At 38.4% G+C, this 16,057-nt stretch overlaps 1 protein-coding gene across 1 annotated transcript in view; it reads right to left on the bottom strand.

The window, feature by feature from the left end:
- ocrl (OCRL inositol polyphosphate-5-phosphatase) overlaps nucleotides 1-16,057 on the bottom strand; it is a 165,298-nt gene that overhangs the window by 113,555 nt on the left and 35,686 nt on the right. Inside the window, exon 4 of the mRNA XM_051934970.1 lies at nucleotides 5,687-5,800. Coding sequence (XP_051790930.1) covers nucleotides 5,687-5,800 — 114 coding nt within the window. The remainder of the gene's footprint in view (nucleotides 1-5,686; nucleotides 5,801-16,057) is intronic.

Raw genomic sequence — 16,057 nt, 5'->3', positions numbered from 1 at the left:
ATAGAATAGTGTGACGGTGTAGATGATGCAAATAGAAAGCAAACAATAAAGTGTGTGGCACAGTGTAAAGGTTTATTTGAAAATTTCTTTGTACACGCCGTTTAAGTGTAAAAGGTAATTCCAGCTCAGAACTTGTAAGGTCATTTAAGATGGTTATTGTTGTGATCAGTCAAGTTTGTCAGAGCTTAGAAAGAGTTGTGTCTTTCCAGGAAGTAATAGAATGACTTGGGTATTTATGTTTTCCACATTAATATTTTTTGGACATAATATAGCGCGTTGTGTTAAAAGGGGCATTTGGTCTAATGAGATTGCTGATCCAAATCTCTCTGTAACTAAGTCGTCGCAGATAAAGGCTTGAGGAATTGTAATAATATGTGGCTGAAGTCCATCTGTATTGGTGAGTGTACCATCTCTCAGTTGTAATAAGCAATTGTTATGATCTGGTTCTGGACATCGTATCTTTTTTACTAACTGTATCTTTTGAAAGCAATGCCAATTGTCTGCGTATTTTAAGGTGCACTGAACAATAGCTGAGTGCATGGCATCTGGAAGAATAGCTAATCACTGTCTAAAATCTCCTCCTCATAAAAGTACCTTTCCTCCAAATCGAATATTATTATTCATAAACGTTTGTTCATGCCATTGAACATTCATCAATAAACAACATTTTTTCAAGACGGATGTCACGTGCAGTGCCACCGTTAATGTTCATAGTGGATTCCGATTTGTAGGATCTAATGTAGTTGATAAAGATTTCACTTTCAGGTACATCGTCAGTTATAAGCTTCTGTAGATATTCAGTATATGAATGTAAAGAAGGCAGTCTAATTTGACCCTTTTGACAACAACGTGTAAATGTATAACTTGTATTGCCAGTTGTTTCTTCAGGGAAGTGAACTGAATGACAATGATTGCAAATGACATTCATTAATCCGAATGAATTTTCCTGGTGTATGTTTTGCTTGTGCCGTTTGAGAGGCGCGTTGTTGCATGTGTAGTATTTGGGACGTGTTGTTTTGGAGCTGTAATCGATTTGCCTGTGCTGTGTGAGAAGCCCGTTGTAGCCTTCGCTGCCATTAACGTATGTCTGAGACGGGAGGGGTTTCGTTTTGAATCCGTGCCTGTTGCGATGCAGCACTTTGATTGATAGTTTGCGTCATGTGGATCTAGGATGTAGATTTGTGCATATTAAATGAACTATTGTAGGATCTAATGCAGTTCATAAAGTTTTTACTTTTAGGTACATCGTTAGTTAGAAGCTTTAGTTGAGCTTTGCGTTTTTGGAGTCGAGTCATTTTTTCTTTTAGAAATATGGATAAGTAATAAGGAGTATTGCACTCACTGTTAATATGGAGCCTTTTCTGCGGTTGAATGGTTAATAGTGCCTTATTGTAATGAGATCCACCTATGCTGCATAGCCGTCTATTTTGTTGTTTCTTTCGTGTTCGTGTGTTTGTTCCTGTTATCCTTTCCTTTTCGTTTTGTACCCGTGACCGTGTATTCATGACTTGTTTCTTTCTCAGCATGCGAAATATGGATAAGTGATAAGGAGGATCGCAGTCACTGTTAATATGTTTCCTTTTCTGCAGTTGAACGGTTAATAGTGCTTTATTGTAAGGAGATCCACCAATGCTGACACCTATGCTGTCTAGTGTGAAGGTGTTGATGTTCACTTTAGAATATGTGGCTTTGGGTGTCACTTCTTATGGATGTGTGTGTGTTGGGGGGGTTGAGGATTGTTGTCGCGCGAGCGTCTTCTTTCTTTTTGTGTTCCTGTGTCTTGTTGAATCCCCCTGTTTGTGTGTGTCCCGTCCCTTGCTTGTAGGGTCTGTGGGGTGGTTTTGTGTTCTTTTTTTTGTGTTCCATGGGCTTGTTGAATCCCCCTCTTGGTGTGTGTCCCGTCCGGTGCCTGTAGGGGGGGGGGGTGCCTTGCTGTTGTGCGCGAGCCTCTTTTTTTTTTTTTTTTTGGGTCTCGTCTCGTGTGCAATGTGTTTCGTGCTTTGCCTGCGTTTCCTCATTTCTCCATTTTTCCTGTGCTCACTCCTTTTTTCTGTGGTCTTGTCCGCCTCTCGCGGCCCCTCATCCGCCTCTCTCGCCCTCTTTTGTCCGCCTTTCTCGGCTCCTCAGCCGACTCTCGCGGACTCTTTTTGCGCCTGCGCAGTACGTCTTTTTGCAGCTACGGCCCATTGCCGGATGTGCCTGCGTCCATCATCCGGTTTAGCATTCTCGGTTAGTAATATGGATAACAATTCAATACATTTATGATCACTACAGTATTTGGATTTAATAATCTTCATGTGGAAAAAGGCTGACTCGCATAAATAAGTAGAGCCAAATAATGCAGTCAAGGAGGTAGCACATTTCCTCATGTTTGGGTACTTTTCCTCTGTGAGTAAGTTCCAAAACTGTCCAAGAAGCCCAGACTTCAGCTGAATGTCATCCTGTAGTGTCAAAATCTCATCTTCCACTGTAGAGGAGTTCTAGGTGAAACAGTGTTGCGATTTTTGATGCGGGTGAATCACCCTCAACATCTTCCCTAAATGGATAGCACTTAAATGTAGCGATTGGCTCAAGTAAAGCTGAGTCTTGAAACCATCTGTCAAAGTCTGACAGGAAATTTTCAATCTGCTCTGTGTAGCTTATGCTGTCAAGTTGCGCATACGCCTTCCATTGCATCTCCAGCTCTGATGCAAGGTTTTGGAAGTTCCCCAAATCAAGGTGCTGCAGCTTTGAAGGCATTTTTTGTTTGAAAGCATTAACTGAGTTAATCATATTGACCATGGAGTTCTCTTTTCCTTGCAGCTGTAAATTAAGCTCATTCAACATGTTGGTCAGATCGGAAAAAAAATGTCAAGTCTAGAGGCCATTGACTGTTATTAAGTTGCTTGTATTCTGCATGTTTAATGACAAGGAGAAACTCCTTTTTCTCCGGCCAGGGGTCTTGAAATCTCAGCAGGAATTTCTCCGTAGCCATCTATCTCAACGAAGGCCTCTTTTTACCATCTCTCCATCTTGGAAGGACTTCTTATGCTTAATGATTAAGTGACTCACCCGGAACAATGCTTCGGTGTGTCTGCCTTTGCTTTTGAATTCAGTGGAGTGAAAAATGATGGTTGTCCGATTAACAGCAATTTTAGTTCCCTCTCCTTTCTCTTTCTCAGATCATTTTTCGGAAGGAAGTCAGTTTCATAGTTTTTATGAACAGTTTGAAAGTGCCTTTCCACATTTTCCTTCTTTGGAATAGCAATGATAGATTGACAGATCAAACAAATGCACTGGATTGTGACATTGGAAGAGGATTTTTTTTTCCTCACAATTCCACATCCAGCCCATACCCTCCACAAACAATTTTTTTTTTTTTAAATCCTTTCGTCAGTTGATATAAATTGGAAGGCTAACTAGATCACAACCGGAGTTTTGCAGTAGCTCACGTGTTTGATCATGTGTGCAGGATGACCAGTGTGTTAGAAGAAAAGAGATCTCAGACAAGTGGCAAATGCCATAGGGAGGATATATGATAAGACTAACGTTTTAAAAAAAAATTTTTTTGAATGCAACGCGATCTACCCGCACTACCTTTGCGATCTACCGGTCGATCGCGATCGACGCATTAGACACCCCTGCTCTAGGCATTCTATCTAACATAAATGACCTCAATCAGTCCTCATTGTATTCAGGGTTCTCATGGAAGAATTTGATGATGACGGTCATGTGGACTTGTGTATGGACATCACGGTGCTTTGATTAGGTAGCGGTGGCACCAAGAAACAAAGTTCTCCACCTGACTCCTATACTCTGTCTCATCCCACTTATCAATACACCCCATAAATGCAGAATCATCCGAGAATTTCTGCATGTTACATGACCTGATGTTATATTTATAGTCAGAAATGTAATGAGTGTCCACAATCCCTCCTAATCCATTAACAGATGTGTTTGGTGTTCTTCCAGATGGGCTTTAATTGGAGAATCACAAACAAACTGATTGCCTTCACTACACTATTGGCACATAGACTTATTTTGCTAAACTGGAAGAATCCTAACTCTCCTCTAATAAGTCAGTGGGTAACTGATGTTGTATACTACTTGAAATTGGAAAAAACCTAATTCTCAGAGGATCTGTGCAGACCTTTTTCAAAACCTGGCAGGATCTAATCAATAACATTTTAGAATAAGCTCTTAAAGCACTGAGGAAGAAGATTCTCTTCCCATTTCTTTTTCTTCCCCATTTATCTTTATCCGCCTATTAAACTCAATTTATTTATTTTTACTAGCTTTAAGTTTTACTCCGTTGGCCATACTCTCTTTCTCAGGGGTGGGGGTTGATCTGTTTTCAATCCTATTTTTTCTAAAAATTGACTATTTGTATGGAATGATGACAATGTGGGTTCTGCTCCATGCTCCCATCTTCCTTCTGGGAGCCCTGAACCCGACACCAACGGTAATGTCACCGATGAGCTTGGCAGTGAGGCACAACAAAGCAAGGGGATGGTGCAAAAAGTACAAAATGCTTTTATTAAAAACAAAAAAATCAAAACAGTGTCCAAATAAATAGTGCAGTGTATTCAAAAGGTAGAGGTTAAAATCCAATAGAAAAAATCTTTTAAAAACAACGAAGTTAAAACAATAGCTGGAAACACAAAGCACGGTACCTTCTTTTACTGGTGACTCCCGTGTTTCTCCCATCCAGGCTATGCACCAGGGGAGTCACCCTACATGCAGCTGACCTTCTTTGCTCTACTTGACTGGTCTGGTAGCCTCCCGATCCCTGGCTTCGTTTAACCCCTACCAGACCGAGACTTGACTTTCCCTCCAACAGCCAGGATGCTCACGCTGGGGATTCTATTCCAAATCTCAGACTGCCGCTGCCTTCGCTGCAGCGAGCCAACCTTCTCCAGGTCACTCCTGCTCCCAACAAGCGCTCAGCAGGAGCGACCACTACCGTTGGCCCTCGGGTGCTGGCCAAACACCCTGCTCGGGCTCACCTCTCCCAGCTGCTTGTTAACAGTGCGAGCCTGCGCTCACTCGTTCTCCTTCTCTCCTGCACCAGCTTTCTTCCTCCTGCCATCTTCTCCTCCTTAACCTCCCTCCATCCGTCTCTTTCTTTCTCTTTTCCCTGCTAGCCGCCTAGCGCATCTATTTATCACAGGGATGTGGATAAGCTGTGACAATCAGCAGCTCCCGGGAACAATTATGGATGCGGACAACTCCTCACCTGTGCACTTAAGTAAGAACCGGCCGCATCATGAACTCTCCTGGAACCGCTCGGCCACACACACACCACGCACCCTCGCTAAGCTGCGAGTGCGGCAATTATTTATTTTAAAAAGTGGCCTTTTGACATGAGCTGTGGACCCGCTACACCACAGACAATAAAATCAATAAAAAAAATAAAAATGTACAGTGTGAAAAGTAAAGGAGACAGGACTGTTCCTTGTAGTACTCCAGTGTTGCTCGTATCCGTATCTGAAACACAGTCCTTAAGTCTTACAAACTGTGGTCTGCTAAACAGATACTCCATTATCCAGGACACCATAGTCTCATCCGCCTGCAAATCTCTGAACTTGCGCCTTAAATCAAAGATCACTGCCCTTCTGAAATTAACTTAATATACTTGTATACCAGTAGTTGAAATGACAGTTATGCAGATATTTATTTGATTTAAAAACACAAATCACACTCTTACCTTTTTGCTTGATCTTTTTCACTTCAGAAATGATGGATAAACACTGCTCACTGTCCGAGAGCTCAAAAAGTAGCTCTGTCACTTTTTCACTTTGTACTCGGATCTTTGAGGATGCTATAAAAGACAGAATTATAACATTAAGTTTTACATGATTCGGAATATTTTCAGAAAATATGCACGTTTGCACAAAGCCAGTATGTACATATGTGGTTAGCATGTTAAAATGTTGACAGATATATATATTAGGGGTGGGCGGTATGACCAAAATTCTATATCACGGTATTTTTCTAAATTATCCCGGTTTCACGGTATTTGACGGTATTTTTTTCCCATGCATGAGTGGATGTTAAACACATTTTCCACTGCAATTACTAGCTAAGAATAACCTATTCCACTGTCAAGAGCATTGTACATTGTACAAAAAAACATTTTAATGTGCACACAAGTATTAATACAGGTTTGCATTGCCCCATAAAGTGATACTTTTCAAGGGGGTGGCACTAATGAAGAGAAGGAAATCACATTGCATGACAGATGCAGTCAAAATATAGAACGTTTTTATTGAACAAATCTTGCAAAAATTTAAATTATAATTTTGACAACATATTTTCAACCATCCAAAGAGGTATTTAGACTTAGGAAAATATCCAGACGTGCTTGTCAAAAGTTGTATTGCACTGAACATGTCTTAGTAAAACAACTACACTTTGTTAATGTTAACAATCTCTGTCCACTGACACGTTAAAGTGACTTTTTAAACAACTTTACCATCATTAAACTGCATAATATTTAAACTAATAAATAATAACAATAAAATAAATAATTGTATTATTACTGATAGTTGCACTATTACTTCAAGGCTTCAAAAGCCCAGGTGCATTACACAGTATTCACCAAATTAAAATAAAATAAAACAAGTGCAATCTTGGTGATGACATCTTTACCAACTTAACTATCATTTAGGCAAACTGCATTAATATGGACCTTGCTTCAAGCTAAGCTATACACATAAATAATACAACTGCAACTTGCATTTATAATTGTATTTGTGGTATAGCCCTACAGAATCGTATTAAGGCCACTGTGAAGAAAAAAAAAATACGGACAAAGGGAAGAAAAAAAAAAAACTATACGTCGAGAATAGTGTCGACATTTCCACTCTATTCTCATTGTTTACTTTATAATTAAAGTAGAATGTCGTAAAATAAACTTCATCCTAAAATCATTGTTTAATTTACTAGATTTTCTCAAACCCCGTCATAAGTTAATGTAGCACATTAAATGCTTTGTGTTGTGTTCCCCGACCCAGTTGTTAATCACTATGCTCCTTAAACTGACTTCCTCCGCACTAATAGACAGCGATCACCATACAGAATCCATTCACTGTATGATATTCCTGCTCTCTGAAAATTTAAAATTTATATCAAGTATTTATCTTGGCATTCTAAATGTTCAGAGAGCATGAATATAATGTGAATGGATTCTGTGCGGCGATTGCTGCCGTTGCCTCCTCTTAGTGCAGAGGAAGTCAGTTTAAGAAGCTCGGGGAACACTTAACACAAAGCATTTAATGTGCTATATAACTTATGACGGGGTTTGAGAAAATCTAGTAAATTAAATATTTATTTTACGATGAAGTTTAGTTTACGATGTTCTACTTTAATGACAAAGTAAAGTCAACATGTCGTCACAATATTACACAGTACCCAGGTACATTACACTGTATTGAAAAATAAAACAAGTACAACTTGGCTTGCAGTATTATCCAGTAGCATAGAAACAGTATTTACACATCTGACCTTTTAAAACTAAAGCATCTCCAGGCGACAAGACGTGACTGCTTTTTTTCGGCTCTCTGTCCATTTTCACCGCGCGGCATACCTATGCTACCGCCCACTATTTGGTGGTGTAGCAGTGAAAGAGAGCCCTAGTGCAACAAATCTGTGTTTAGCGGTGTAGCACTGAAAAAGGTCCCCACTTGAACAGTTTCCCGCTGCGCCACGTTCTGAACGTCGTTTAGGCAATTTAAACCGGTGTTGCGGTATAAGAAAAATCCATTTCATAAAAAAAATAAAAAACAGTTTTCAGTATGAACCGGTATACCGCCCAGCACTAATATATTACTAGCAAAATACCCGCGCTTCGCAGCGGCGAAGTACTGCTTTAAAATTTTAAACACATATACACATATTATATATATATATATATATATATATATATATATATATATATATATACACACACATATCAACATATTTATATACACATACATACACACACACACACATATAGCCCAGAATGAGGGCGAAACACGTGTCGTGTACTCTTTGCATTTATTTGACAGTAAACTATTTCAACCATTCTATGATCTGCTCCTCGCAAACTGAGGGCACCGTGGCAGATGTTAGCAGATTGCTGGCCAACCACAAGCGTTACCTGGTAGGTAACCACCCATACAATCAGATTGTGACACAGACTACGAATGCCGTGAATGTAATTACCCCAATCTACATGCTGTCAAATAAACAAACCACACGCCGTGGCGCAACGTTAGGGGCATCGCCTCTGACGCTGACGTCCGAGGTTCGATTCCCGAGAGGGAGCGCAGTGGAATGTGTACACCTGATGAGCCCAGAATGAGGGCGAAACACGTGTCGTGTACTCTTTGCATTTATTTGACAGTAAACTATTTCAACCATATATATATATATATATATATATTATATATATACACACACACACAGACACATATATATACATAAATATTAATATTTTTATTTTATTAATTTTCATTGTAATCATTCCATACAAACAGATCAATTTATAACCCAACAAATTTGAAGACAAATCAAACCCCACCCCTGAGAAGGAGAGCTTAGCTAAAGGAAAATTGCTTTAAGCTTTATAATAAGGCAACATTAGACAAAAGAAGGGGAGAAGTAAATATCTATATAAATAAGAGATGGAGAAGGGAGTTAAATGCAATAATAGTTAATTCTCTTATTCTAAAATAATATTGATTAAATCCTGCCAAGTTTTGAAAAAATTTTGTACAGATCCTCTAACTGAAAATTTGATTTTTTCCAATTTCAAATAATATAAAACATCAGTTTCCCACTGACTTATAAGAGGAGAATTAGGATTCTTCCAATTTAACAAAATAAGGCTACGTGCCAAGAGTGTAGTGAATGCAATCACCGTTTGTTTGTCCTTCTCCAATTCAAGTCCATCTGGAAGGACACCAAACACAGCTGTTAGTGGGTTACGAGGGATTGTGATACTAAGGCTGTCTGAGAGGCACTTAAAAATTTTTGTCCAAAATGATGTTAGTTTGGTGCAGGCCCAGAACATGTGACCCAGTGAGGCAGGAGCTTGGTTGCAGCGCTCGCAGGTTGGATCCTGGCCTGGAAACATTTTGGACAGTTTTAAGCGAGACAGATGAGCTCGATATATAATTTTTAGTTGAATAATTCTATGCTTTGCGCATATAGAACTCGAGTGAATTCTCTGCTTTGCTACCTTCCACTCCTTTTCTGATATATTGATTAAGAGATCTTCTTCCCAATGTCCTCTTGGATCTTTGAAAGGTAGGGACTCTAATAAGATTTTATATATTGCGGAAATAGTGTTTGTTTCCTCGGAATTGAGCAGTATTTTTTCCAGCATTGTGGAGGGTGCAAGGTGGGGGAAATCGGGCAATTTCTGTTTAACAAAATTTCTAATTTGAAGATAGTAAAAGAAATGTGTAGCTGGGAGGTTAAATTTTGAACGTAATTGTTCAAAAGATGTAAATATGTTGTCTATATAAAGATCTCTGAGCATTTTAATCCCAAAACTTTTCCAGGTATTAAAAACTGGATATACTTGCGAAGGTTGAAAGAGGTGGTTCCCTTGCAGAGGTGCCACTGATAAAAGATTTTCCATCTTAAAATGCTTCCTAATTTGGTTCCATATTCTGAGTGAGTAAAGCACAATTGGGTTATTAGTATATTTGCGATAACTTTCATTTATTGGAGAGCAGAGCAGGGAATATAAAGAAGTACTACAGGATTTTACTTCTATTGCAGACCAAGCCTGTGTATGTGCATTTATTTGTGTCCAGGTTTTTATGGCTTGTATGTTCGCTGCCCAGTAATAAAACTGAAAATTAGGTAAAGCCATGCCACCTTCTGCCTGAGGTCTTTGTAGGGTCGCTCTTCGGATACGTGGGTGTTTTGAGTTCCAAATGAATGAGGTTATTATTGAATCTAACTGTTTAAAAAACGATTTATTGATATATATTGAAATGTTTTGAAATAAAAAGAGAAGTTTAGGAAGGATATTCATCTTAACGATGTTAATTCTTCCGGCTAGAGTGAGATGAAGGGTTGACCATCTATGCAAGTCTTGCTTAATTTTTTCCATACAGACGCCAAAATTTTGTTGATAAAGAGCTTTATGTTTACTTGTGATATTTACCCCTAGGTATTTAAACTGATCTGCTATGGTAAAAGGTAGGGTGTCTAATTTATTATTATATGCTTGTGAGTTCACTGGAAAGAGTATACTTTTATTCAGATTAATTCTAAGACCAGATATCTTTTGAAATTCTGTTAGTGCTGTTAAAACAGCAGGGACAGTGTTTTCTGGGTCCGATATATATAAGACCATATCATCTGCATATAAAGAAATTTTCTGTTCCAGTCCTTCTCTGACAATCCCCTTTATCTGATGAGAATTTCGGCAGTGAACCGCCAGTGGTTCAATAGCGATTGCAAACAACAGTGGCGACAAGGGACATCCTTGTCTGGTACCACGTTCTAGATTAAAGTAGTCTGAGCAAATTTTATTAATACAAACTGAAGCTTCTGGACTGGTATACAGTAGTTTAATCCAAGCACAAATATTCGGGCCAAACCCAAATTTCTCCAATGCAGTGAAAAGGTAATTCCATTCGATCATGTCAAATGCCTTTTCTGCGTCTAATGATAGTAATATCTCTGGGGTGTTTGATTTTGCTGGTGAATATATAACATTAAACAAGCGTCGGAGATTTGAAGATAGATGTCGGCCTTTAATAAATCCAGTTTGATCTTGTGATATTACCGAGGGCAGCACTTTCTCCATCCTTCTAGCTAGGATTTTTGAGAGTATCTTAACATCATTATTCAGGAGTGAAATTGGTCTATATGATGCACATTGCAACAAGTCCTTATTTTGTTTAGGAAAGACGGTGATTAATGCTTGTCGAAATGTTTGAGGTAGTATTTGGTGGTCTTTAGCTTCTGTAAATGTTACCAATAAGAGTGGAGCTAGCTGAGTGGAGAATTTCTTATAAAACTCTACGGGGTAACCATCAGGGCCTGATGATTTCCCGCTTTGTAGTGACTTTATAGCGTCTAGTAATTCTGTTAGCGTTAGAGGTTTATCTAGTTCCTCAGCACTTAAAGCATCTATTTGTGGTATTTGTGAATTATCCAGAAATGCATTAGATTGCGTGTTGTCTTCTTGGGCTCAGTGGAATATAAAGATTTATAGTAATCTCTAAATGTGTGCATTATTTTATTATGGTCGATGATTTCTTCTCCATTCTTGTTGGTGATTACTGGTATTGCATTGTGAACTTCTTGTTTATGAATTTGTTGAGCTAAAAGCTTATTAGCTTTTCCTCGTGTTCATAGTAATGCTGTCTAGACTTATAAATAAGTTGTTCAGTTTCTTTAGTTGTTAAGATGTTAAGTTCTGTATGCAGGGCCTGCCTTTTCCTGTGAAGAGCTTCACTTGGACGCCTGGCTTGTTCTTCATCTATTCTAGTAATTTCATTTCTTAGCTCTGACACTTTCTTGGTTTCTAATTTATTTCTATGGGAAAGATATGAAATAATCTGGCCTCTTAGGAAGGCCTTTAGAGTTTCCCAGAGTGTTCCTGCAGAAACCTCTGTAGACGTGTTTGTCTCTAGGAAGAAGCTGATTTGTTTGGATATAAATTCTGTGCAGTTCTCGTCTGCCAATAAAAGAGGGTTAAGACGTCATCTGCGAGGTGAGTACGAGGGGCTTATTGATTTTAGCTCCAAGACTAGAGGGGCATGGTCAGAGATAACAATTGTGTCATATTTGCATGATTTAATTGTAGGCAGGAAATTATTATCTATAAAAAAATAATCAATTCTTGAGTAGCTATAATGCACTGGTGAGTAGAACGAATATGTTCTTGAGTTTGGGTTAAGAAACCTCCAGGGGTCTGATAAGTTGTGATCATTTAAAAACTGTGTAATTATCTTTGCAGTATTAGATGTCGTCCCCCCTGTCACGGGAGTCCTATCTAAGAGTGGATTTAAAACACAATTAAAGTCCCCAGCCATTATAATTTTATGAGTGTTCACATTGGGAATGGATGCAAATAGATTTTGCATGAATTCCTTATCATCAACATTGGGTGCATAAACATTTATCAAAATCATTTTACTGCAAGTTATCGCAAACGCTTGATTGCAGTTATTGCTGCTAAGGGTGGCCCAACCAGTTATTAGGTTCAGGGGGCAATTACTTTTTCACACAGGGCCATGTAGGTTTGGATTTTTTTTCTCCCTAAATAATAAAAACCATCATTTAAAAACTGCATTTTGTGTTTACTTGTGTTATATTTGACTAATGGTTAAATGTGTTTGATGATCAGAAACATTTTGTGTGACAAACATGCAAAAGAATAAGAAATCAGGAAGGGGGCAAATAGTTTTTCACACCACTGTATATATATATATATATATATATATATATAGAGAGAGAGAGAGAGAGAGAGATAGAGATATATATATATATATATATATATATATATATACACACACTAGCAAAATACCCGCGCTTTGCAGCGGAGAAGTAGTATGTTAAAGAGGTTATGTAAACATATATATACATATACAGTGATCCCTCGCTATATCGCGCTTCGCGGCTTCACTCCATCGCGGATTTTATATGTAAGCATATTTAAATATATATTGCGGATTTTTCGCTGCTTCGTGGGTTTCTGAGGACAATGGGTCTTTTAATTTCTGGTACATGCTTCCTCAGTTGGTTTGCCCAGTTGATTTCATACAAGGGACGCTATTGGCAGAGAACCTACCCAGCTTACTTTTCTTTCTCTCTCTCTTGCGCTGACTATCTGTGATCCTGACGTAGGGGGTGTGAGCAGGGGGACTGTTCGCACACCTAGACGATACGGACGCTCGTCTAAAAATGCTGAAAGATTATCTTCACGTTGCTACCTTCTGTGTGCAGCTTTTAAGTATGCTGCACGGTGCTTAGCATACTTAAAAGCTCAAACAGCACGTATTGATTTTTTTATCTGTCTCTCTCTATCTCTCTCTCTCTCTGCTCCTGACGGAGGGGGTGTGAGCTGCCGCCTTCAACAGCTTTGTGCCGCGGTGCTTCGCATACTTACAAGCCAAACAGCCCTATTGATCTGTTTGCTCCTTTGAAGAGGAAGATATGTTTGCATTCTTTTAATTGTGAGACAGAACTGTCATCTCTGTCTTGTCATGGAGCACAGTTTAAAAATTTGAAAAAGAGACAAATGTTTGTTTGCAGTGTTTGAATAACGTTCCTGTCTCTCTACAACCTCCTGTGTTTCTGCGCAAATCTGTGACCCAAGCATGACAATATAAAAATAACCATATAAATGGTTATATGGTTTCTACTTCGCGGATTTTCTTATTTGGCGGGTGGCTCTGGAACGCAACCCCCGCGATGGAGGAGGGATTACTGTACATATATACATATACATATCTACATATACACATATCTTTGGTTTCCTCCCACAGTCCAAAGACATGCAGGTTAGGTGCATTGGCGATTCTATATTGTCCCTGGTGTGTGGGTGTGTGAGCCCTGCGGTGGGCTGGCACCTTGCCGGGGGTTTGTTTCCTGCCTTGTGCCCTGTGTTGGCAGGGATTGGCTCCTGTGTTTAGGATATAGCGGGTTGGATAATGGATGGATGGACATTTGTATGCATAGCCCCATTTGCCCGTTTTCGTTTTTTTTCATTCTTCAGTAATATTTAAGCAAACCCGGAGCTTGTCAGTTCAAATCCTGGTACTGACACCACTGTGTGACCCTGAGGAAGTCACTTCACCTGCCTGTGCTGCAAAAAACCAAAGTAATGTAACAAATTGTACCTCAGATGTTGCAAGTTGCTGGAATAAAGGCATAAGTCAAATAGATAAATATGTATTATACACATAGGAACTATTCATTTATTTTCAGTTAAGTTATCTGCAGCAAACCTTTATAAATGAGGGTTTCTCCTTTTTAGATAGTGCAAACGGTTTCTTCTTCATTGAGGTTTTCTCTTGGAGAGTTTTTTTCATTTCCTTGAAAATTAAAGCAGCAGCTGCCAAAATATGTAGCTTTCTTATTAATTTTTCAACATTGTGTAAAATAACTTTATAAAGTAACATAAAAGGTTTAAATACTCGTTATCCTTTTACACTAAAATATTACTAAAGAGATACAAAAAAAGTAAAATGCATATGTTGTTTTTCTTTAAGGAGATTAAATACTACTGAAGAAAAAAAAAAACTTAAACAACCAAATGGGGCTATGCATACGAACTTAAAAGGTTTAAATAAAACAGAAATATATACCTTTTATTTTTACTTCCTTAACTTGTGGAGGGTGTATCCTGTAGCAAAGCCCAAAGTTTTTTCATGAAAGCCCGTTTCAGTCAATAAGTCTTAAAAACAGGTGTAAAGATATTGACAATAAGCTATGCAAACCCACCAAGACATGCAATCGTTTAAATCAAGGTGCGAGTCGAAAAACACCATCCGATACTATTAGTTAACGATTAACACATTTCTATATGTATTGTAAGCATACAATACAACTGATAATATGTTGCGCTTATTTATCTGGTGTACCGACATTTTTGCGCGTTTAACGGCTGAAATCTAACGTGGTTTGTGCCCTTCAGAATGAAAACAGTTAGCATTTACCTTTTTAATAAAAAGCGAGCTTTTAAGCCTGAGAAATCACTCAGTAAATGCACACGTTTAATTCTTGATCACTTCAAACAACTGAACTATCCAGAACATTTCAGGCATACATCCAGCATTCAAACTATGTATAAAAAGCACAACTGTTAAAGGAATTCAGCATTTCTTAATTGAAAATGTTCCTTTAATCCTCAACATGTCTCAATGAGTCGTTCTGGTGGTTTTACTTGACATTTTGATATTCTGGTTAATTGTGTTTGCAGTTGACATGTTCTTTCCTGATTTATACTTGTTTTCTCGTTAATATTTGTTTCGCTGGTGTTAGTGTTCTGATTAGAGGTTATTGGTCCTTTGCTGTCTCGACGGTTTCTTCTTAGAACAGCTCCTATTACACAATTCCGTCACATACTGCTCTATTGTTTCTCCGCTTTTCTGGAAACATGTAAAAAAACTTGTGCCAACTCAAACGTCACATTGCGCTTTGGGTTGCAATACGTTTCGAATTTTTCAGCTATTTTGTTCAATTTCATATTGTCTCCATCTTCTTCAAACTGAAAATTGTTATACACCTCTAGTGCCTCTTCACCAATTACTTGTAGAAGCATAGACGCTTTAATTTTTTCACTTTTCCTATCTGCTTCAATTGCAGCAAGATACAACTCGAATCTCTGTTTAAATCTTTTCCAATTTTCAGCTACATTTCCCTTTAACTGGAGATTTGGTGGGGGCTGTAATCCTAACATATTTTTTTTTCTCTTTTGCTAGAACGTTTTAGCGCTTTCTGATCAAGTTTTCGGGTTACTCACAGACACGCAACTCGTTCAAAAGCTGAACCTCTTCTTCACATTCCTCTTCCAATCCGCCACTTCTGACACCATGTAGTGATCTTGTTAGGTTCGTAGTTTAATCAATACACAGGATTGAAAGATATAACTTTTTAATAGACAGACTTTAGAGACATTTACTGTACAAGTTACTAATAGTTCTTTAGTTCACGCCCATTCTCCTACTTGCATCGGCATTCACAGGCATTACTAATCATTCTGTAAGTATCCCTTAATAGACCTTACTAATCAACTATCATTACAAAATCCAACGTGGTTTGTGCCCTTCACAATGAAAACAGTTAGCATTTACCTTTTTAATAAAAGGCGAGCTTTTAAGCCTGAGAAATCACCCCGTAAATGCACACGTTTAAATGCACATGTGTTAATATGCATGCTTACACAGTATTAAAAGACACTCAAAAATTAACGTCATTTACCTTTGTTCTCGCGTTTGATAAAAGGCGAGCTTTTAAGCCTGAGAAATCACCCCGTAAATGCACACATTTAATTGCACGTTTTAATATGTATGCTTACACAGTATTAAAAGACACTCAAAAATTAACGTCATTTACCTTC

Source organism: Erpetoichthys calabaricus, chromosome 12, assembly GCF_900747795.2.
Source record: "Erpetoichthys calabaricus chromosome 12, fErpCal1.3, whole genome shotgun sequence".
In the NCBI taxonomy this organism is placed as follows: Eukaryota; Metazoa; Chordata; class Cladistia; order Polypteriformes; family Polypteridae; genus Erpetoichthys; species Erpetoichthys calabaricus.
The sequence above is the reverse complement of the archived record's forward strand: the minus strand, read 5'-3'. Positions and strand labels throughout refer to the sequence as shown.